Source organism: Psammomys obesus, unplaced genomic scaffold, assembly GCF_907164565.1.
Source record: "Psammomys obesus unplaced genomic scaffold, mPsaObe1.curated_primary_1811, whole genome shotgun sequence".
Lineage (NCBI taxonomy): Eukaryota > Metazoa > Chordata > Mammalia > Rodentia > Muridae > Psammomys > Psammomys obesus.
In genome coordinates, this window is record NW_026596088.1 from 8535931 (window position 1) to 8558770 (window position 22840).

The following is a 22840-nucleotide window of genomic DNA, read 5'->3' on the forward strand; positions in this document are numbered from 1 at the left end:
ACACACACACACACACACACACACACACACACACACACACACACACAAAGAGAAAAGGGGGGACCCCTCTATTTGTAGCCAGGCCGGACGGCACAGCTCCTACAGAAACTAAAGCATGAGGATCACAAGTTAAAGGCCAGTGTGGATAATTTATTGAGACTTTGCCTCAAAATGAAATGGTAAAATAGACCATTTGGGCTGTCGCTCAAGAGTGGAGTACTTGCTTTTCATGCATGAAGCCACAGGTCCAATCTCAAACGTTTGCAAAAAAAAAAAAAAAAAATGTTTAATAAAGGGTGAAACCCAAGTGACAGATGGCGGCTGGATATTGTCCTTCAGGTAGGGTTTGCCAACCTGTGCCTCAGCCCCTGGTGGGCACTGTAGCTCCAGCCCCAGCTTCTTCTGCTGCCTCCTCCAGCTCTAGCACTACTAATCTGAGACATTTTTCTGAGCTCAACAAATGATGCCACATGAGTTCTGTTGCAGTAGGCCCCACCTGGGGGTTCTAACGCACACCAGGGAGGCAGAACAAGACCTGCAGAACTCCAAATGACTCCAAGGGGCTGAAGTGTGGGCCACCCTTCTCCCAGGAACGAGAACGCTAGGAATGAACTTAAAGTTACAAGCCCTGCCACGGACATCTGTAAGGCTTGGCTCTTTCGGTTCCTGCACAAATACCATGCTGATTATTGCAAATCCTTCCAGTGTGAGTCAAGTGGGCCCTCTTGGGCTGTTAGCCTGTGGTCAGGAAGGCAGGATCTGCGTGACTCATGAGCACCAGCTGCCTTTCCTGAGGTAGTCTCTGCAGTGCCCGGATCTGAGAAGGCCTTCTCCCAGGAAGCCACACCTATTTTTGTGCTGAAGTCCCCCAGGGCCAGGGGAGAGGGAGGGGGGAGGGCACAGCACATGCTTGAAAGAAATGGAATTTCCCCCACGTCTCGGGGATGACAGTTCAGATAGAGTTCATCCAACTTCTCTTGATAACTAAGTGTCCAGATTATTAGGAATGAATGTGATGCAAAGGCATTTAAAGTATGTGACGAAGCTCTCAGTCATCTACGGGGTAAAGTACAGCACAGTGTGCTTCGCCAAGGACCCTGTCAGTGAGCTGAGCTCCTCCTTCTATTCCCTCTAGGAGGTACTTAGTGACCCTTGTGCAGTGTGTTCAACAAGGGGCCTGGGAGAACTGTTTTAGGGACTCTATGCTTACTATTGATTCTCAGAAGAAAGCTATGAGGTAGGCAGCAGTGCCGTCCTGTTTTCAAAGAGGATACTGAGCCTCAGACAGGCAAATACTGCCCTTAAATCTGTTATGTACTACAGCCGAGAATTTGAACCCAAGCAGCAACAATAAAAGCCTATCTATGTTCCTTTCTATTCCTGACTGAAGAGACTGCTTCAGGGTTCTAATGTACGGTCAGCTTTGAAAGCCAGTCACTCCTCTGTCAGGGGCTCTCAGACTGTGTCCTCCAGACTCCCGGCACTCCTGGACCCCAAGAACCTGTTTGCTGTGAGAATTTTCAGGCCCCACCCAGCCCTCCTGGCTCTGGGGGAGGGGCCTTAGCCTTACTATCTTCATGTCCCAAATGTGGGAATTACAGATATATGCCACCACGTCCTTGTTTTATCTGGCTCTGAGGACTGAACCTGGGCATCATGTGCACGAGGCAAGCTCTCTACCAACCTCGCCACACCCCTAGCTCTTGAACAGACTCGATAACTTTGAACAAGGGATGTTTCCGTGTTACACTCTGCCCTGCACTCTGGCCAGTCCTTGTCTTATGTATTTTTCTTTTTATGCTCCACCTCAACCTCAGGAACTAAAACTCAGCATTCTTGTTAGCCACACTTTGTAGATGAGGAAAGTGGGGCTCCAAGAAGTTCAGGGCTAATTCAAGGCCACATGGCAAAGGAGACAGGACAGCATTAGGCTTCTGAAGCCCAGATGTCAATACCAACCCACCACAGAAATGGCAACCCCAACCAACTGCCCTGATGGCAATGCCAACCCACGGCCCTGATGGCAACACCAACCCACCGCCCTGATGGCAACATCAACCAACTGCACTGATGGCACCCCCAACCCACCGCCCTGATGGCACCCCCAACCCACCGACCTGATGGCAACGCCAACCCACCGCCTTGATGGCAACCCCAACATACTTTGGCTCACATGCAAACCCCATGTTATCTGGGACTCATCTCACCCTGGAGTGTGTACTACTAGGCAAACAGGACGGAAAGGGATTGCTTACGGCCTGGCAAGCTGACAAGCATTTGGTGTGCTGCTGCCTGAAAATGTTCTTGTAGCTGTATTTAAATCACTTCGGGAATGGGAGAGGGAAGGGGGAGGGGCCCTAGCCTGAGACCTGATCCCAGAGCAGTTCAAGGCCCCTATTTATAGTGCTGTGGCCTACTTCAGCCTGCTGAGTGGCCACACATTGCCCCAAGAAGGAGGCTTGACCGGGGACCACGGCAACTGGGTGCCTTCTTTCTAGGGCACCAGAGTCCTGTTGGGCACAGGGGAAGTTTCTATCCTGAGCACAAGCATGTTTTAAAAAATAACACATTTTTCTCAGGCAGGAAAAACATCTAACAAAAAAACGCAAAACAACAGAAATCAAGTACTTAAGTAATGTCACCAAGAAACAATCAGGAATACATTCTTATAGGAGTAAATGCAGGAGCTACAGTTTTCAACAGAGCTACACCCGCACAGCTAGTGGGGTAGGGTGGGGGAGAGGTGGGGACAGAAGATGGGGGGTGGGGGTAGGAGTGCAGCTGTTGCTCCCATTCTTCAGGAATGTAAAGGGAAACTTAGGAAAACTGAGTAACGGACATAGTGACTAGGCTGACAAGCCAAAGAACAAACCTCTTTACCCAGGCAGTTCTGTCTGTGGTAAGAACACAGTGTCCGGGTGTGTGTGTGTGTGTGTGTGTGTGTGTGTGTGTGTGTGTGTGTGTCCCTGTGTGCTGGAAATAATATGCTTTCCTCTAATCACTGTGTTTGGGAGGTAGAGAAAGGAGGTTCATAAGTTCAACACCAGCTTGGGGTAAACAGTGAGCATAGTCTCAAAAACAAAATAAAACAAATAAACAAACAGAAAACCCCTCAGAGCTGGTGGGAGGGGCTTCCTAAAGATCTATAAGCAGTTAATGGTCCCTGGGGAGGGAGAGACGTTTCTTTCAACGGCACCACCAGTACAGCCTGTGCTCCTGTAAGCAGCCCTGATGAAATCACTGGATCACGTGAGGGGAATGGAGAAGGAAAGCAGAAGGGGTCTATCTGGGAAGAGAAAAGGAATCAGCAGGGGGTGGAGGGGACAAGAGTGTGATGGGTCATGAGTGTGAGCAAAATATATTCATGTATTAAGATGTCATGATGAAACCCACTATTATAAGTAATCAATATACGTAACAATAATCATGTAACAGGAGACCGTAGCGGTCGCCTTTGACTCAGCGGGTGTGGAGTAGGGCCTAAGGCCCGGCCTTCCAACCAGCCACTGGCGGTGGACCACAAGCTGAACAGCAAGGGAGCAAACATCACCATGTGGATTCTCCTTTTCTCCCACAGAAATAACGGTGTGTGCTGTTAGGTTATGACCATGTTTTATGTTTTTCGAGATGGGGTTTCTCTGTGCAGCCCTAGCTGGCCTGGAACTCACTCCGTAGACCACACTGGCCTTGAATTCAAGAGATCCATTGCCTCCTGAGTGCTTAAAGGATTTAAAGGCGTGTGCCACCACCACCCAGCCTCAAGATTAGGTTATATTTCTGTGGGACCCTGAGGATCACACACATACCTTCTGGGGTACAATATAGGAAAGGTCTCTGCAGAAGTGTGAATCCTACTGGCTGTGTGCTGGGGAGACGGCTCAGGTGGTAAGAACCTGAGTTCCATCCCTCAAACCCATGTAGGAAGTGGGCACAGCGTCAAGTACTTATGCTCCCAGCACTGGAGAGGCAGAGATAAGTGGGGCTCAGAGCTTACAGGGGAGCCAGCTTAGCCTACATGGCAAGTTCTAGCTCAGTGAGAAACTGTGTTTCAAAAATATGTGGTGGATGATGCTTGGGAAATGACTCTTGGATCTTAGGAAAACAGTTCCTCCATTGAGGTTCCCTCCTTTCAGAGGACTCTAGCTTGTGTCAAGTTGACACAAAACCAGCCAGGGCACCTGGTTCGTGCTTGCTCACCCCTCTGAGGCTTTCAAACTCGGCTATGAAAAGCACATGCCCCTGGCGACCTGCTGACCTCAGAAGGCTCTAGAACAAAACCGAATAGAACACATCACATAATCTCTAGAGCCCAGTCCAGATTTGTTATAATCTGCCTGTAATCAGCACACACTTGAGGTGAAACTCACACTGTAGGCCACTGGGCTTGGGGTGGTTTATTAAGTGGCATCATTTCAACAAAAGCTGGTGAACTTTTTGGGTAGTCAGGATGCTAGGAAAGAAACTCAGGGCCTCGAGTATACTGAGCGTGTGCACTATCCCTGAGCTACACCCCAAGCAAGTTTTCTTTGAGGCAGGGTCTCTCATTGTCTTGGAACTCAATCAAACAGGCTACAGAGGTTGACTAGAGAGCTCTTCTATCTGTCTCTACCTCCTGAGTGCTGGAATTACAGGTAGGGTGTTACCACACCAAGTACTTTTTCCAGGAGTTTTATGGATTGAACTCAGAACCTCACGAGTGCATGGTAAGCACTACCCTATTGTACCCTCCTTCCCTTTTAGGGCTGTCCTGGAACTCCCTAAGTATCTGACAATAACCTTCAAAGCACTAAGATTAGCAGTGTGGCCCTTAATTCACAGTAAGCCCCTTGCCCTACTCTCCCAAGTGCTAGGATTACAAGTATACGTTAGCACACAAGGTTCATTTCTTCACACTCTATTAGCTGTTTGTTTGTATGGACTGACAGCCAATCACAGCAACGCAAGCAAGGATTTTGCCTTATTTTCCAAAGCATGTGCAGTGTTTAAAGCAGAGTTGCCTGCCTAATAAGGACAGGTATTAGTAAATGAACTATCTAACTATAGACTCCACTTGCTAAAATGTTCTGCTATACCAGTTTCAATTAGCTGGAAAACGTAGATGCAGAATAAATAACTTCAAAGCAATTATAAAGTAAAAAACAATTGTCTTAAATAGGTATTCTAGGCATCACACAGCCAAGTGGCCAGATAGCTGTGACTCACACAAAGCTGTTTCCTACCACCCTGAGTCAGCTGCCATCTGCCCTCACCTGGTTCCCTGCATGAGAACGGAAGTGCTGTTTTTGTGATGTGGGTTCACCTAGCTGCATTGCTGTCCCCAGAGGAAAGAAGAGGGAGAGAGGGCTGAAAAGTAACACAAAGGGAGGAAATGCACCAGGCCCTCCCTAAAGCAGCTGCACCAGGAACGCCCTCTCTAGAAGGGAAGGAAGCCCCAGAAAGCACCAGAAGGTAGACCGGAAATATAGAGAAGCCGGGCCATCAAGAGAAAGCAAGAGGAAGGCTGGAATGTGGCTCAGTGGGAAGAGCACTTGCATACCATGCATAATACCATGGGTTCGATTCTCAGCACCAGGATAAACTGGGTGTGCAATTAAGGGGTGGAGGATCAAGAGTTCCAGGCCACCCTGAGGTGCTTAATAAAACCCTGATTCAATCAACAAATCAGACGTGTGCTGATGTGGAAGGGTGCCTCTGGGCTGAACCAGTATGTGTGTGTGTGTGTGTGTGTGTGTGTTTATTTGTGTGTGTGTATTGTGTGTGTTTGCATGTGGGTGTTGGGGAAAGAGGGCATGCACATGCCACAGCCCACATAGCTAACTCCTTGAAGGGTGTTTCCTGTCCGGGAATAGTGAAACTCACATTTTGCTCTCTCTGTTATGTGTGTACCTGTGGAGACCAGAGTTCAGCTGCACATATCTTCCTCCATCACTGTCCACCTTATTTTCTGAGACACCGTCTCACTGAACCTGGAGCTCATCCGTTTGCCAGCGAGCTCCAAAACTCCTTCTGCTCTGCAGGATTGCACGTATGTATGCATTTCCCTTCTGAGCCTACCTTTTCACATGGGTGCCAGGGATCTGAACTCGTGTCCTTGTGCTTGAATGACAGGCACTTTACCTACCGAGTCCTTCCCTTACTCACCCAGACTCAAGGACAGGCCGTGAGTCTTCTAAGCCTCCCTCCTCCCACGAGAAGGGAGTGTTTCAACTCAGAGGAAATAGCTCCACAACCACCAATGACCAAGAATACCCATTCTTGATATTGTCATCTTTGCCATAGCATTTTCTGGGTCCTTACGGCATGGTGAGCTTTCTGTGTCCCCCAGCTCCCCTCTTGAAGAGGCCCTCAGTGCCGGTTTGTCACATAAAAGAGCCAGCAAGCGAAGCCACATGCGGATGAAGGTCCACCTGAGTGATGCTGCAGACTGCCTGGGGCTGCTGCTGGCAACGTGAGCACTGTGTACTTGCGCCTTCCGTCTCTCCACATTGCCAAGCAGTTCCGGAACTTTCTTTCACTTCTTCATTGAGACTTACCTAGGTAGCCTTAACTTAGACATATGTCCTACGTGTGATAAAATGTTCAAAACACAAATTTTAGCCACCCAAGGTAGTATGTCTGCAATCCCAGCACTTAGTAGGCCCACCGGGACGACTGCACGAGTTTGAGGCCTGCTTGGGTTACACAGTGGGATTCTGTCACAGAACAAAACAACAATGACAAAACCAAGGGTCTGGTGAGGTGAGACGGCCCAGCGGGTAGACACCTCCAACCGAGCTCAGTGAGCCAAGAGCGCGGTCACTGGGACCTACACGGTGGACAGAGGGAGCCACGTCTCACAAGTTGTTCTCTGACCTCCACATGGTTACCATGACATTGGCGGTGTGTGCCCATTCACATACACATGCACACACTCACAAAGCACAAAAATAAGTAGGCTTTTAATTCAAAATATAAAAATAGGCCGGGCAGTGGTAGCATACTTTACGGATCTCTGTGAGTTCGAGACCAGTCTGGTCTACAGAGCCAGTTCCATGACAGCCAGAGCTACAAAAGGAGAAAGCCTTTCTCAAATACCCAAATAATAACATACTTACATACATACATACATATATACACACTTACATACTTACATACTTACATACATACATACATATGTACATACAAGGGCTGGGGCTGAGGCTCCATTACTAGCATGCTCCCTACCATGTGGGGAAGCCTGGGCTCCATCTCCAGAGCTGCATAGCGTGGGTGTGGTACTACAGGCCTATACTCCCAACACTCAGGAGGTGGAGGCCAGAAGATCAGAAATTCTCAGTCATTCTCAGCTACATAGAGACTTCACGGCCAACTTGAGCCACAAAGACCCAGAACAAAGATAAGTAGGTAAACAAATCATTAAAAACCCCATCTGCACTGCTGTCCGTAGTGCTGACAGGCTGACTTTCCCAGACAGCTCTGCCCACCGTGCAAAGGGCGTGAGGGGACCGAACCCTGCTGCTAACCTAGCGACCCTGGGATACGTCCCCAGGTCCTCCACAGCAACAGAGCCTGAGCCTCCAGTCAGGGGTGCTGGTCCATGCCAGTAATCCCAGCGCTCAAGAACGGGCAGGGGGGTGCTATAGGAAGGAAAATAGAACAACAGATGACCACAGTAACATTATAGCTAACGTTATCGTGGCTACCTATAAAGATTCAAATATGTTATCTCAAAAACTATGTACGAGACGACCTAAAAAAAAGACACCTGTGGCTGAATCTGGGGGTGGGGAAGGCGTGTGGCAGCCAGATGCCCTGAAACCACGCTCGGGGTCTGCAAAGGGCAAGTGGATCCACCGAGGAGAAATCCATCCTAGGGATTCCATTTCACCAGCAAGCTGGGGCCAGAATTGCTCTTCACATCACAGAGGGCACGGCCAGACACTGAGGCTTCAGAGAGGTGGCCACACAGCAGCCAAGGGGGACCCGGCTGTAACCTGATGCAAGCACCCTCACCCCACTGTGTTTAAGCATTCCTTTTGCACAATCCCATGTCTGACTTTGGACCGAAGGGCCTGAGCACCTGCCGGCAGATATCAGCTGTTGGGAGGAGATTCCATCTTCCCCGCAGAACGCTTACACAGACATAGAATTGGTGTCTGGGGTCCAGCCTGCGTGGGGGTTATCATCCCAGCAGCCCCTTTGGTTTCTCACATTACAAGGCCTTCTGATGAGCTCGGTCACACATACAGGATTTAATAAAATAATAATTTATCTAATAAAATAAATCCTCTCTCTCTGTCACACACAGAGTTAACCCCCAGGTTTTAATGGACCCTCTCCCCCAGTGCCATCTCTGGGAGATTAATGGGGGCAGCTGGATCCTGGCGCATGAGCAACTCCCTCCAGGGAGCTCATGTTTAAGTGCCTGCGTAAATCACAGAGGAGGGCTCATAAAGTGAAACAAACTCGTTTGTTATTCGTTTTTAAAGATGATTTAAGGATTCAGTTTCTCATTTATAAAATTCCAAGAGCGTACAACACCAACTCCAGCACTGACGCTGGAGTCAGTGGCAAATGAGTCAATCTCATTTACTGCTTTTGGTGTCTGAATGCTACTGTATGGACTGAAGCCCAGAATTTATTACACGATTACTCCATCACTGACTATTATGTGTGCATGTACCTTACTGGATCTAAGATCCTACAGAGCCTCAGGAAGAAAATCCACAGATGCTGGACGAAGGGTCACTTCAGGATCACACACAGATCACACCCTCCCCCTGCCTCAGCTGGCCTCCAGCTATTGAGGAAAGGGAGGGTCATAAACCTAGAGTTAGGAGCTGCCAATGCCAGTGGGACTAAGGAAAGAATAGTGGAGCAAGTAGCTGCCCAACCAACAATGCCCAAGCTTCTCAAAGCCTCAGAGGTCAGCAGGTTATGGACCTGAATGCTGAGCTTTGAGAATTATGCAGTGCGCAGCCTACTGAAGTGGAAATTTCTGGTTTCCTTGAAGTCTCAATTTTGTCATGGGCTGCTTCGCTCAGGTTGGCCTGAGAGAAGGCACATGGTGTTTTGCTGTGAGCTCTCACGTATGAGGGGCTTGACTTTGGCCAGCTGAGAACATCCGTGGGTGGACTTTGAGGAGAGGACATATATAGCGGCCATGCACAGCGAGAAATCGCTTTATGTGCTGATCTTCATGCTTCAACACTTGACTTCGCTGATAGAAACTTTCCAGAGAGCTTCTCCAGGCAATCCAGCTGAGTCTTGGAACTTACGCTGACTCTGTGTTGCTGCTTTGCGTTAGCCTTTGGACTGGACTGCTGGTATCCTGAAAACTGAGTCTGGTAATTCCCTAAAGACCCATCGACCCTGATCAGCAGGAAATAGATAAAAAGAGGACTATGGCCCTTTTCCCTACTAATCTCCTGCCTAAGTGGAGGTGGGGGGAAGGGGAAAGGGAGGTAAAGGTATTTAAAAACCAGAAATAAAGTGGGTTTGCTGAAAAATCTAAGCCTACAGCCTACTCATTGAGCAAGAGCCCAATCTTTCATATATTCTTCAGCATGGTGTCCTTAGAACTCCATTGTCCTCAGGCATGCTTCAGGCTCTCTCCCCATCTCTGCCTTCCTCCTTCCACCGGGCCATCAAAACTTGGGGCATACACTGCTGACGAGCACCTGGACATATTTAGTGGTTAGACTCTAGCCTCTCTAGGGCAATTTAGCAATAAGAGGTTCTTAAGCTATAAACTCCATCCACCATCATCAATTAACCTTACAGACAAAATAGACACATGAGCAAGGATGTTCTGCATAAAATTGCAACTTACAAAGCAGACAAAAATAGAGTGTTGAATTGCTTATAGTTCAGCAGATTACAATTCAAGTTATTCCCAGAGATAAAACCTAGGTGCATGTCATTAAACTATCAACATTTGTGGGGTGGGATCTTTATGTGCTGACAAGGAAACTAATCTGTCAGAAAGATGAGAGAAGGGGCACACTGAAGTACTTAGCACACTTAACTCTGTAAAAACAGTGAAATTTCCTGTATGAATAAGAACCAATCAGTGATTTGCATCATTTAGGTTTTTTCCATAGCTGGTATGTATCCCTAACAGTCACCACCAAGCCCAGTGAATTCAGATCCATCCCCAGAGCCCACATGGTGAAGGGAAAGAACTAAGTCCCAAACATTGTCCTTATACTTATACACATATTCATACTTGCAATAAATAGACAGACAGATAGATAAACGTAAAGAGTGTTGTTTTAAAGTAGATAGTGTGTCTGGGGTATATAGCTTAGTTGGGAGAGTGCCTGCCTAGCATTCATGAAACCTTAATGTTGGTCTCCAGCCCCATACAAAACCAGGAATGCTGGTACCTGCCTCCAAGGCCAACACCTGAGAGCAGAAGCCAGGAGATCTGAGTCATTCTCATTCTCGGCTACATAATGAGTTTGAGACCACCCTGGGCTACAGGAGACCCTTTTGCAGAAAAGAGAAAAGAAGGGAGAGAATAGTTTAAATAAGCTTTGCCATGCCTCATCAGCCATGGCCAGTCTCTTCCCTGGGGCAAACTAACAGTTATTCTGCAGAAACCAGACCTTTCTTTTGTGCCAGTGCCCTTCTTCATGTGCAACTGAGAAGAGTCTGGACATTTTTTTAAACTGAGATTTATGTTTTTGGGATTCTATGTTATAAGGCAGAAACTGGTCCCCTGGAAGGATCTCTGGTTTAGCTGAATCTCAGTGATCAAGCAAGATGCCCAGAGCCAGGGTCTCTCCCGACTGTGGGTCAGGCCAGCCTCTGCAGTCATCTCTTCAGTGGCAACAGGGCTTGCTAGTGGCTTGCTCTGTAGTGATCCCCATGTAAAGAGAGCTACCCCATCCCAACAGCTCAAGGGAAGGATACAGGATAGAGTCCCTCTACATCTGATGGGTCAGCCAGGCTGTCCAGTCACCATGAACTGATGGACGTACCTTCTAGTATCCAAGGTGGGCCAAGCCCCCTGCCAGCTCATCATTTCATTTATTTTTAAAACTTTGCAGTTTTGCAAGGTCATATGTAGGCCAGAATTCTTTCCTCTCTGGACTTACCTAAGCTCCCAGTGTTCGGTTCTGAAAGGCAAGATGGCCAGGTTTCTTCTTTGATACCATTAATCAAATAAGAGTAATTGGTGTAGTGGTGCATGCCTTTCATCCCCGCATGTGGGAGGCAGAAACTGGCCAATCTCTATGAATTTGAGGCCAGCCTGGACTACATTGCAAGACCCAAACAAAAGAAAACAACAGAGTAATGACTGATGAGCCTCTAAGTGCCTCTGCCCAGCACAGTGCCTGAACTGAAAGGAAAGTTGTCAGCAGGCAGTTTCTGTATCTAGGCTAAGCCAGAAAAAAACCAAGTAATAGTTCCTGTCCCCTCCAGGCCTACCTCCCCCTTTTTTCATGAGATTCCCTGCACTCTGCCCCAAGTTTGGCTATTTGTCTCAGCCTCTGCCTTGATACATTGATCAGTAGAGTCTTTCAGAAGCCCTCTGTGGCAGGCTCCTGTCCTGTCCCCTGTCTTTTGCTTCCGATGTCTATCGCATTTGTCCTTCTGCATGAGGATTGAGCATCCTCCCTAGGCTCTTCCTTGTTGTTTAGCTTCTTTAGGAGTATAGATTTTAGTATGTTTGTCCTATATTATATGTCTAATAACCACTTATGAGTGAGTATATACCATATGTGTCTTTCTGCTTCTGGGTTACCTCATTCAAGATGATCTTTTCTAGTTCCCACCATTTGCCTGCAAATTTCATGATTTCCTTGTTTTTAATTGCTGAGTAGTATTCCATTGTGCAAATGTACATTTTCTGTATCCATTCCTCCATTGAGGAACCTCTAGGTTGCTCCCAGATTCTAGCTATTACAAATAGAGCTGCTACAAACATGGTTATGCAAATGTCCTTGTTGCAGAGTTGAGCATATTTCAGATATACGCCTAGGAGTGGAATAGCTGGATCTTGAGGTAGCACCAACAGAGCCAAAATAACAACAACAAAACAGGCCCCTGGGGCCCCTGCAGAGACTGATATACTAACCAAGGACCATGCATGGAAAGGACCTAAAACCCCTGCTCAGATGTAGCCCATGGCAGCTCAGTTTCCAAGTGGCTTCCCTAGTAAGGGGAGCAGGAGCTGTCTCTGACATGAACTCAGTGGCTGGCTCTTTGATCACCTCTCCCTGAGGGAGGAGCACCCTTACCAGGCCACAGAGGAAGACAATGCAGCCAGTCCTGATGAGACCTGATAGGCTAGGGTCAGATAGAAGGGGAAGAGGTCCTCCCCAATCAGTGGACTGGGAGGGGCATAGGGGGGAGAAGAAGGAGGGAGGGTAGGGTTGGAAGGAGACAAGGGAGGGGGTCATAGCAGGGATACAAAGTGAATAAATTGTAATAAATAATTAATAAAAATTAAAAAAAAAACAAGAGGACTAAATTAGCATCAGGGCTCATTTAAACGATGAATATTCAGGTGCTATGTCTGATCCTGCCTCCCAATCACTAAGGGAATGTCACTCATGATGACTCACTTCCTTGCATGAACATCACAAGGTAGCATAGTCTTCTCAATGGCTTTCTCCAAGTGGTGCATGGCGTTTCACCAGCAGAAGGGCTTTAGATGTGGTGTGCCATCCAACCAGTCAAACCCAATTTTAAAAAACTGGAAGGTATTTGTGCTTATGCATGAGTGTGCGTGTAGGCCTAAGGTTGCTGTCATGGCATCTCCTCAGTGGCTCCCTTTTTTTTTTTTTTTTTTTTTTTTTTTTGTCTGTGACAGCATTTCTCACTTTCTCACTGACAATGAATGTCATCCAATTAAGCAGGACTGGATGACCAAAGAGCTTCAGAGATCGGCCTCTCTCCACCCTAACCGTGGCTGAAATTACGGGCACATGCCACCCTGCCTAGCTTGTTACATGGATTCTGTGCATATGAACTCGGGACCTCGGCTGGGAGTGGGTTGGCAGCCACTCTCACAACTGAGCCATCGACCCAACCCTTGAATGCGTCCTTTATGATAACTGCAAAATAAGTTTTGATTAAAAAAAAAAAAGTCCAAGTCTCTCTGTTTTGCAGAGACGCTTATCTCTGGGGTCTGTGTGTGAGAGACGACACTCAACTCCAGCTACATCTGTGTTCTCCCTGGCCCATTATGTCACAAGTCCCCATCACAGTCAATGTCGCAACTGCAGTGTCCCTTACCAGATAGGCTCTCCAGAAGGCCTGGATGCTGACTGCGGCTGCCTCTTCTGTCAGTAGCAGGGAGAGGGGGATCGGTGGCCTCGGGCTGGAAAGCAATAAAAATGGTCAGAGGCTTGGGAGCATCCATCCTTCATGCCGGCAATGCCTTTGACAACATAATAGTCTTCCTGATTGAGGACCTCATCCATCCCCATTCTTAGAGGGCAAAAAAAAAAAAAAAAAAAAAAGAAAGTCATTTTGATGGAAAAGTATATGCTTGAGTTAGCGTTTCCTGTTAAGATCTGGGCTTTTAAAAAGTGTCATTCCCCCACCCCTGCCTGTGTGTGTATGCCCACATGTGTGTGCCCACGTGTGTACATGTGGGAGACAGATATGGTCCACCGTGGTTTTTTGTTTTGTTTAGTTTGTTTGGAAACAGGACCTTAAATTGAACTTGGAACTCCTTGCTCCTTGGTTCAGCTGGCCAGGAGGCACCAGGGAGTACCATGTTTGTCCCTACACCTAGCTCTGGGGCTTACCTGCTGCCACACTTGGCTTTTTACATGGCTGTCAGGCATCTGAGCTTGTGTCCTCATTGCACAGCAAGCACAGTACCAGCTGAGCCATTTCCCAAGCTCCAGTCTGGGCGTGCTCTTAAGACAGGGCTAGGGCTTTCTTCCTTACATGTTAGCCATACATGTCATCAACACAAGCCTGCGCCCACATGGCACAGGAGACTGAGTACCAGCCTGTGTGGGTGTTATTGCAACTTAATCACAAGAAAGGCTCTTTCTGCAGTGTTCTGATGATGGGAACGTAAGTAGCACATCCCTTTCCTGAAAGCAAAAGTCACAGAAGTTTCTCTCTGACTGTGCCCCAGCACTGCCTGAACTGGCATGGTAGCTTACACCTGCAAACCTACCATTTAAGAGGTGGAAGTGGGAAGATCATGAGTTCAAGTCAGCCTTGGCTACATATCAATTCTGAGGTTTGTTTGAGACCTCTCAAAACAAAAAATGAAAATCATGGCAGAGGGTGCTGAGCAGTTGAACACTAGCTAGCCTAGTATGCACAAGGCCTTGGGTTCAAAGCCCAGTTCAGAAAAGGAAAGGAAAAGAAAAGGAAAGGAGGGGAAAGGAAAGGAGAGGAAGGGAAAGGAAAAAGGAAAAGAAAGGAAAAAGGAAAAGAAAGGAAGGAAGAGAGAAGGAGAAAAGGAAGGAAGGAAAGGAAGGAGGAAGAAGGAGGGGGAGGAGGAGATGAAGAGAGAGCCTTGGTACAGCATGTTTGTGTGAATAAATGCTTTTAGATTTTTCCACAATAGAGGAAATCAAAGCCAGGAAGACAACGTGGTTCCCGAGATCCTGTCTGGGGGTGCAGTGTTGCCTCAGGCTCTGGCTTTCTGGCTGGCTGGTTGTCCTCCAAGGGAGAGAAGAAGTAGACATTTCTGTAGAGATAATCAACCCTTGCAAACAGCTTTGTGAGAACCTTCCCTAATGTTCACTTTCCACTTTTAGCCCCATCAGACGGTCTTTTGTTTGTTTGCTGCTTCTGTTTTTGCCTCTTCTTGCCTAATAGCTGTTTTCTGGCTGCAGTGCTCTGCCCCTGGAGTGCCTGTTTTCCACAGTCAGCGTCTTGCTCATCCATCCCTCCACTATCCGTAAGTGAGACATCAGTGTTGTGACACTGCCATGTCACCTCCCTGAAGTGACTGCCCTCACTAGTCAAGATCAAGTGGCTTCTAGACACCTTGGCATTTCAAAGGACACTGTGGTGTGGTGAGTGAACTTAGAACATAACACTGTAATGTACCAACACCTGCTGACATTTACTGAGCACCTGCTGGCCTCATGCAAACCAGAACTGTTCCCAAGCTCCAGGCACCCTGGCCTCTCAGCTCCTCTGAAAAAGTGCCTCCAAAGCTCCAGGGCACCAGGACAGTTGGGCAGGCTGCTCTCTTCTCAAGGGCAGCGAGCAGAGGAGATGTGGGGTCCCACAACCTAGCCTGCGATCTGCTCGCTTAGCCCTACCTTGTGCTGTGGGGCCACAACTGCCCTAAGATGAGGACATTTGTCTTTAATCTGCTCCAGTGTGCCTGGGGGCTGGTCAGGGCCAGGCACATTTTTCTCCTGGCCCACTCTTAGGCCTCTTCTGAGTTTCACTCAGATCTTATTTAAAAACATCCTTTGATTAGGTTGGGGTCTCGCTATCAATCTTCCTAGTCCTTGACCCAATTTGAAAACAAATCTGTGTGCTCGTGTGATGAAGGTCCAGATCTGCATGACTGAAAGCCACAGGAACGCAGCCTAGTCTCGTGTTTGCCAGCTTACATCCCAGCATGCAGTAGGCGCGCCATACCTGTGGAAGCAGGCCACTGTGGTCAGAAATCCGACAGAAGCACCTTAAGGGAGGGGGCCTTATTTTGGCTCACAGTTCCAGAAGGATTTCAGTTCCTCATGGTGAAGTCGATGGCCATGTGAGTGTGTGATGGAGATCCCTTATATCTAAGCTGTCTTGGAAACAGAGAGCTAGAATGAAACCAGGGTATGACTTTCCAAGTACCTCCCTGGGTTACTTACTTTCACAGCCAGGCCTCAACTCCAAAAGGCTCCAGAGCCCTCCAAATAGTCCCACACATGCATAGCATTCGGGGTTCACAATGAACCCATGGAGATATTTCAGAATGAAACCCCAACAGCCCAGCTGTGTAGTAAGTGCTGTGCTGTACAATGGCTTCATGAAATCTTTGCAACAAAAACAAGGGCTGTTGTGACCTTGTGTTTAGGGCTGAAGAGGCCAAGAGGTGTGATGAGGAGGATTGGATAATGACAAAGGGAACTCATTCAAGGTCACTGACTGCTTCCTACTGAGAATGCAAGCTGTCCAGATAGAGGGGGTGACCAGAGAAGGGAAGAGGCAGCTATGAAGCTAAGAAGTCTCTAAGATGGAAGTAGGAGTCTAGCAGCTGTTGGGTGATAAATAGAAGAAAGCATGGGTACTTGCCTAGGAGGAAAAAAAAATGTAGGGAAGAAAAGCCATAATCACAGAACACATTCCTTCCCTGACCTTACAGTGCAGCAGACTGTCATCTGTCCCAATCTCCTCGGCAAAGTTCTGCGTGAGGGCGCTTTAACAAGGCAGACTCTGTGGCCAGCATCTGAAGGGAGATTTGATGGTGCCCTTCTTTTCACTGGCCATCTTTTCTGCTCTAGGTGTGTTTCTCAATTCTGATATGGTGAATGTCAAAGTAACCGTGTTGCTGTTGGAGACCAGAAGAAGGAATAACTGCAAAGCTGAGGACACAGGGGAGGGGGGGCCAAGCCAGCCCAACAAAGGGCCCAGTAATGAGACCTGGAGCCACTTTGCATCTCAATGACATGTGCGAAAGGCAAAATGAGATGTCTAATAGGCCTGGGAGGCAGTAACGTGATGCCACTTCTAGTGATGCCCCTGGCTTTCATGGCTAAAGAATACATCGATGTCTCATTCCCAAACAAGAGTAAGTTCGAGAGAGCCGGCGCACATCCAGCTGAATGAAGAGGGTCTACTATTGCAGAGAAGCGCCTGGGAACTATTTGCTTCAGCAGGCCAGGCTTGAAGGGCCAGATGCCATATCAGGTGCTTCCCTGTCTTGGAATCAGTGCAGCTGGCCTCAGGTCAGATAAAAATAAAAGGGCAAGCCTCATCACCAGGACCCTAGGGGCAACAGAGATGAATGTGTCAATCACGGGAGGCGGCTGCAGAGTGGCCCCTCAGGGCTGGGGATGCCCAGCCCCAGAGCAGACATTCTATTGCTGAGCGTCTCCAAGACAACTTGCTTTATTAGGAGCGATGACCAGCATGACGGCCTCGTTTTACTCTTAAGTGGGAAGTAAATGTATCTGCAGCCTACGAATCAGTGCTGTACTCTTGAGAGGAGCAGAAACTAGTTTTCCTGATAGTTTTAAATCATGTGGATTTAAAAATGTGTTCAAAGGCTTTCCCAGCCTTTTTATTTTTATTTTTTTTATTTTTGTTGTGAAGTAAAAGATTTTGGGGCAGAAAGAAGATACAGGATGCTTAAAACTGGGCAGTGAGAACAGGGCCAGAGAGATGGCTCAGTGGTTAAGAGCACTTGATGTTCAATTAAGCCCATCATCCCCAGCCAATCTCTGAAGAATCTGACATCTCTTCCTGTCCTCATGTGAACACCAATGCATACATGTACACACACACACACATATATGCATACACTCACAGACATAGACACAGACACACACTAAAAAGATCTGGGATCTTTAGGTGGCCCTCATTCATTTCTCTACCCAGTTGTAAGAACTATAGAGTCAGGCAGAAAGAAAGGAGAAAGGCGGGAGGGGGGGAGGAGGAAGAAGGCAGGCAGGCAAGCTTGCCTGGGATTAGACATTAGATTTCTGATTAAATTTATCCTCCTTTCATTAGGTAAAAGATGAGCTGTTTTCTTGGAACATAAAAGCAAGAATGACCCAGATAGGAATCTAGTTCCAAAGATGACATGGGCCAAGCTTGCATCAATCATCATAAAGTCTCTTAATGGCCTAGAATTGGATGCCATCCACCTACTGTACCTGGCAAGAGATGCAGCCTTCCACCTTAACTGTCTTACTCTCCTACAGCCTTTATTGGACAATTACATTCTGGAGCAAGGAGCACAGACGTGAGCTGGTATGTGTAGAAGGCAGAGGTTAACGTTGACTGTCTTCCATAATTGTAGTCCACCATATTATTTGAGGTACTCAAAAATATACCTGCAGTGTACTGAGTCTACTTGGCTGACTGGCCACTGAGCACCAAGAAGCTCTGTCCCCATGCCCACAATAGTAGGGTCACAGGAAAACTGTAAAACTGTACCCAGGTTTTAATCCGGATGTTGGAGATCTGAACTCAGGTCCTCAGGCTTGCACAGCAAGCATTTTTTCAATTGGAGCCATCTCTCCAGCCCTGTCCCCCACCCCACCCCCAGCCTTGACTTAGGAATGTTAGCCACTGGAAGGAGTCCAGTAGACTTGTCTGGAATTTTACTTCCAGTCATTTGGCTGACTGCGCTTCAGATGGGATCTCCTAGGATCCCTTAAGACCTAGTACTCTGTGGCACGAGGAATTTCTCCAGAGGTCTGGGCAGAATGCTGCGTGTAGCCCTCCAGCACATTTAGAGATCATGGTTAGTGGGCCATGATTGGGCTTTCGCCCGCTCACTAATCTCCACCCCAGGAAATCAACAAGCTGAGTCACTGCCCTGCTTAGACACACAGCTGGGCTGCTCAGCCAACCCTGTCACTGAAGCTCTGAGCCCAGATAACAGCCTACTGAACAGCCAGCAGCAGCGCCATGCGCTCCCCCTGTGGGCAAACGAGACAGGAAGCCTCTTAAACACCAAGACTGAGGGACTTGATTTTGATTTTTTTTTTTCCATAAAATACACGCCAACTGTGATGTTATTTAGCTCATTTGTAACTAGTCACATGCTTTTTTTCCAACGCAATTTAGGGAAACTTAACAATTGGCCAACCATTCAGCCTCCCAGCAGTGAGCTTAGGTCAGGGTGTGTGTAGGGGGATTAGATTCGCCCTTCCAACCCTTTCCAATCCATTAGAAGGTTGTTGATCACTGACTGTTGAACCCACAGCCTTACATTCGTTGTTAAAGATGCTCTATCACCGAGCTACACTCTTTCTGCTCTGTCAATTTCAATTCTTACCAAGAATTTTATTCTTAAAAACACAGATTCAATATAAAGGATTACACTGGGCCGACTATATTAGAATAGAGTTACCAAAATATTAGAAGGAAAAACTGGTACTGTGATACACGTGCTTCTAAATTATATGCATGTAATTAGAACTAATGTGATGGGTCAGCTGCCTCAACTAAAGGAGCCAACATGTAAATGATATTTTACCATGACCACACATCTGCGAGGTGACAGGAAGCTCCCAGTGGCTGCTACTGTGAGCAAGTGGACTGGAGGCAAACAGACACAGCCAGAGCTTAGAGAAAGTTGGGAACTAACATCCCTTCTTCTATATTCTAGGTCCCTGAAATTATGGACAGTTGAGGCAGGAGCTGGGGGAAGAGAGGAAAGGTAAGTTTTACATCCACTAAGAGACTGGAGACTAAGAATTTAAAACTAAACAGGATGAAGGCCAGCAGGGAAGCAAGACCATTTAAAAACCAGAACGAGGGAAATGGCTCAGGGGGTAGGCCACTTGCCATACATGCAGAAAGACTTCACATTGTACCTATGTAAATCTGGGCCCAGTGGCGCACATCTGTAATCATAGTGTCCCATGATGAGATGGGAGAAAGACAGAAACCAGTGGAAACACCCAGGCCAGCCAGCCTGGTACATGTGGTGGCAAAGAACCATGAGGCCCTGTCTCAACTACGGTAGAAAACGAGTAGTCGTAATTTACGCTGTCTTCTGACCTCTGTCTATGCACAGGTGCCCACACTCGCACACAAACATGCATATACACATACATGCACACATCATATACATACAATCACACACGCCCCTCCCCGCACACCAAAGCCAGGAGGTTACAGAATTTGACTAAAAAGTACGAAAGGGGTCTTGCCAGATGGAAGAGGGGTTCAGTAATATCAACCTCTCACACGACTTTGCCTGGAGATAGTGGTACCACCATCAGACCACAGAAAGAAAAGATTCCATTTGTCAAGCTGGATGAGCCAATTGGAATTTTAGGGTTATTTACAGGAGCATGGGTGACTCAAAGGCAGCTACACCAGAGTCCCACCCCAGGCAGGGTGACTTATGAAGAGCTGCACTGCTGAAGAATCTCAATGTCTTCACCTTTCATGTAACACTGGGGAAGCATCTCAGAAGAACTCCATGAGCCCCGATAGTCTCCACCTCCACAAGGAAATGCTGATAGGCCTGCCTTCTAAGAACCCCCCAATGGCCCCAGCTGCAGATTTAGGATAGCAATAGTTAATCAAACCCAGAAAAGAACCTTTCACACCAAGGCCCCCAAGCAGTTATCACCTCCACTAACGGAGGAGGATCACCCCTAGCCTCCCCAGGTTCTGAAAACCCCTGATGAGGATAATTCAGAACGAACCACGGCTGCCCGGGGACCCCACTGCGTGGGCACTCTTGTGGGAGGGTCCTCAACCTGCAGCACCCGTGCTAACCCTGTGTAGTGGGTCAGAATGAAATCACTGAACACCTAGTTGCCCTGGGAAGAGAACTGAAGAATTGTTGGCATGAAGAGCCATATGCCCTGCGTCAGAAATCCTGTGAGTGGAGACACCATTTAATCCCTTGGTGGCTGACTCTGGTTTAGAGCTAAATTGTCCCCAGAGCACCATATGGTAAGATAAGGCTTTGGTCCCCAGTGCAAGACAAGGTCTTCAGGTCATTGGAGGAGAGGTGTCCTCAAAAGGGCATGTGAGACCCTGGAAGAGGGACATCCTTAAAGGGAAGTGTGTGCCTCTAAGCCGGCTCCTCCCCTCTTCACTTCTTGGCCATGAGAAGGGTGGGGTTTTGTTTATTTTTTTAAGTTAGTGTCAAAATACATTTTATTGTGATATGTTCTTGTACATATCACCATTCAAATGTGCTGCCCCTTCCCATTCCCACCGGTCCTTCCTCCCATCACTGATCCCCCTCCTGCCCGACAAAGTCCTTTTTCTGCTTTCACTATGCTTTGGTTTAAACATGAGCTGCTTCCCATAGGCTCACAGGCTGGAACACTTGGCCTCCAGGTGGTCACACCACCTGGGAAAGTTGTGGACTCTTGAGGATGAAGGCTCCCTTGGGGGAGGGGATGGTCCTTGAGACTTTAGAGCCACTTCCTGCTTTGTGTTCATTGCTCTGCTTCTTGAGTGTGGCCACAATGTGAGCACCCAGCTTCCTGCTCCTGCAGGCAGCTGTCTTCCCCACGTTGTGTACAAGTTTCCTCTGAGATAAAATACTCATAAAGGACAATTCATTAAGACATGGGATGGTCTAAGATGAATATCTTATATGAAAGCTCCTTAAACTCAGGTGGGCAAGGTGGCACACACCTTTAATCCCATAAATTCCAGGCCAGCCTAATCTGCAAGGTAAATTCCAGTACAGCCAGGGCTGCCCAGATATCCTGTCTCATAAAACAACAATTATAAAAAAAAAAAAAAAAAAAAAAAAAAAGACATCTACATCAAAGCCCAAGACTTTTGATAGATATTCCCTTCAAGACACAAGGAACTGCAAATGTAAAGAGCTGAAGAGTTTGATGGGGGGGGGGGGGGGCCTGATCCTGGACCATCCAGAAGGCTCAAAACTATATAATCACTCAGGAGAGGAAGGCAGGCGAGGTACTGGGCTGGAAGAAAGAAATATGGGGCAGAAGCAAAGGCCCGGCCTGCCGAAGCTTGGAAATCAAGACAAGAATTCTTCCCTCAGCCCCGAGAAAGCTCCAGCCATGCAGATGCTTCAGCTCTGGCCTCGTAAAACTGATTTGGGAACTGAACCATCCAAACCCATAAAAGAAAGGTGTGTGATTTTTAAGTTACTGAGTTTGTAGTAACCGTGAAGCAGATGGCAGTGACATGAAGCCCAGATGTGTCTGCCATGCTGGCTCCTGCAGACAAGTTCCCACAAGCAATAGGAAGAAGAGCAGGAAATGGTGCCCTGTGTCCTAGAACAGGGGCCACCTGTCCATCAAACCTCTGGTGAACCCCTCTGAGGATTTACATAAACCCAGCATGCCTCAGATCCCCAAGGCAACTTCCTCCGATCTCTGAAAACGAAACAGCACGGAGCGAAGACTACACACTGTCCCCTGAGATCCTGGCCTTGGTGATGGTGGAGACAGAAATATACTCTCTGCAAAGCAAAATTAATTGAAAGCCTTTTTTTCCCCCCATTAAGAGGGCATAACAGCAAAAATCTGCCCAACCAACATGCAGTTATGAGCATCAGAGGCATATGCGTGCGGTTTCCTGGGCCACCTTGAGAGCTCCAGTGTCCCAGGCCCACTGTTAACTTGGTTGTAAAGAGACAATTGTGCCCCTGGGACTTGTCCTCAGATGCCACAGAGAAAACCATGTTTTCACCTCAGTTTGTGGTCATAAGACACCTTTCATCACCAAAGTATGGTGGGGTTTCTTCTTTTTATTTATTTTGTCCAAAGATAGAATTTGGCTGAAAAAAAAAAATCAGAGTCATTAGGAAAAAAAACCACTTTACCCAAAGCAACCTTTTCTTTTCTAACACAATAGTGGCTTCATTGAAGGCATCAGTTTTAACCGTCTTTCATGAGCCTTCTCCCCTGAGACGTGAGACCAGAAGGGCAGCGGACCCTTTTGTTCCTGGCTCAATTTGCTGTTTCTTTTTTCCTAATGACTCTGATTGAATCTCAGGGCAATACTTTTTAGCTGAAGCAAAATAAATAGATAAATAAATGGATTAATAAATAAATAGATGTTTCCTATCCTGAAGATGCTGGCAAACAATTCCGTTGCCTCTGAAGGCTAGTTGAGTTAGGGCTGTACCCTTCAAGAGGATGGTGCTGCCTTCTGAATAAGGGTAAGGTCAGCAGAAGATATGGCATCATACACACCACTGAAAGGCAGGGAAGAAACATCTTCCCCAAATCCCAGTCAGAGTCCA

At 47.5% G+C, this 22840-nt stretch overlaps 1 protein-coding gene across 1 annotated transcript in view; it reads right to left on the reverse strand.

Moving 5' to 3' along the window:
* Iqck (IQ motif containing K) overlaps positions 1-22840 on the reverse strand; it is a 105741-nt gene that overhangs the window by 35514 nt on the left and 47387 nt on the right. The window contains exon 7 of the mRNA XM_055627377.1: positions 13228-13312. Within this exon, the coding sequence (XP_055483352.1) occupies positions 13228-13312 (85 nt within the window). The remainder of the gene's footprint in view (positions 1-13227; positions 13313-22840) is intronic.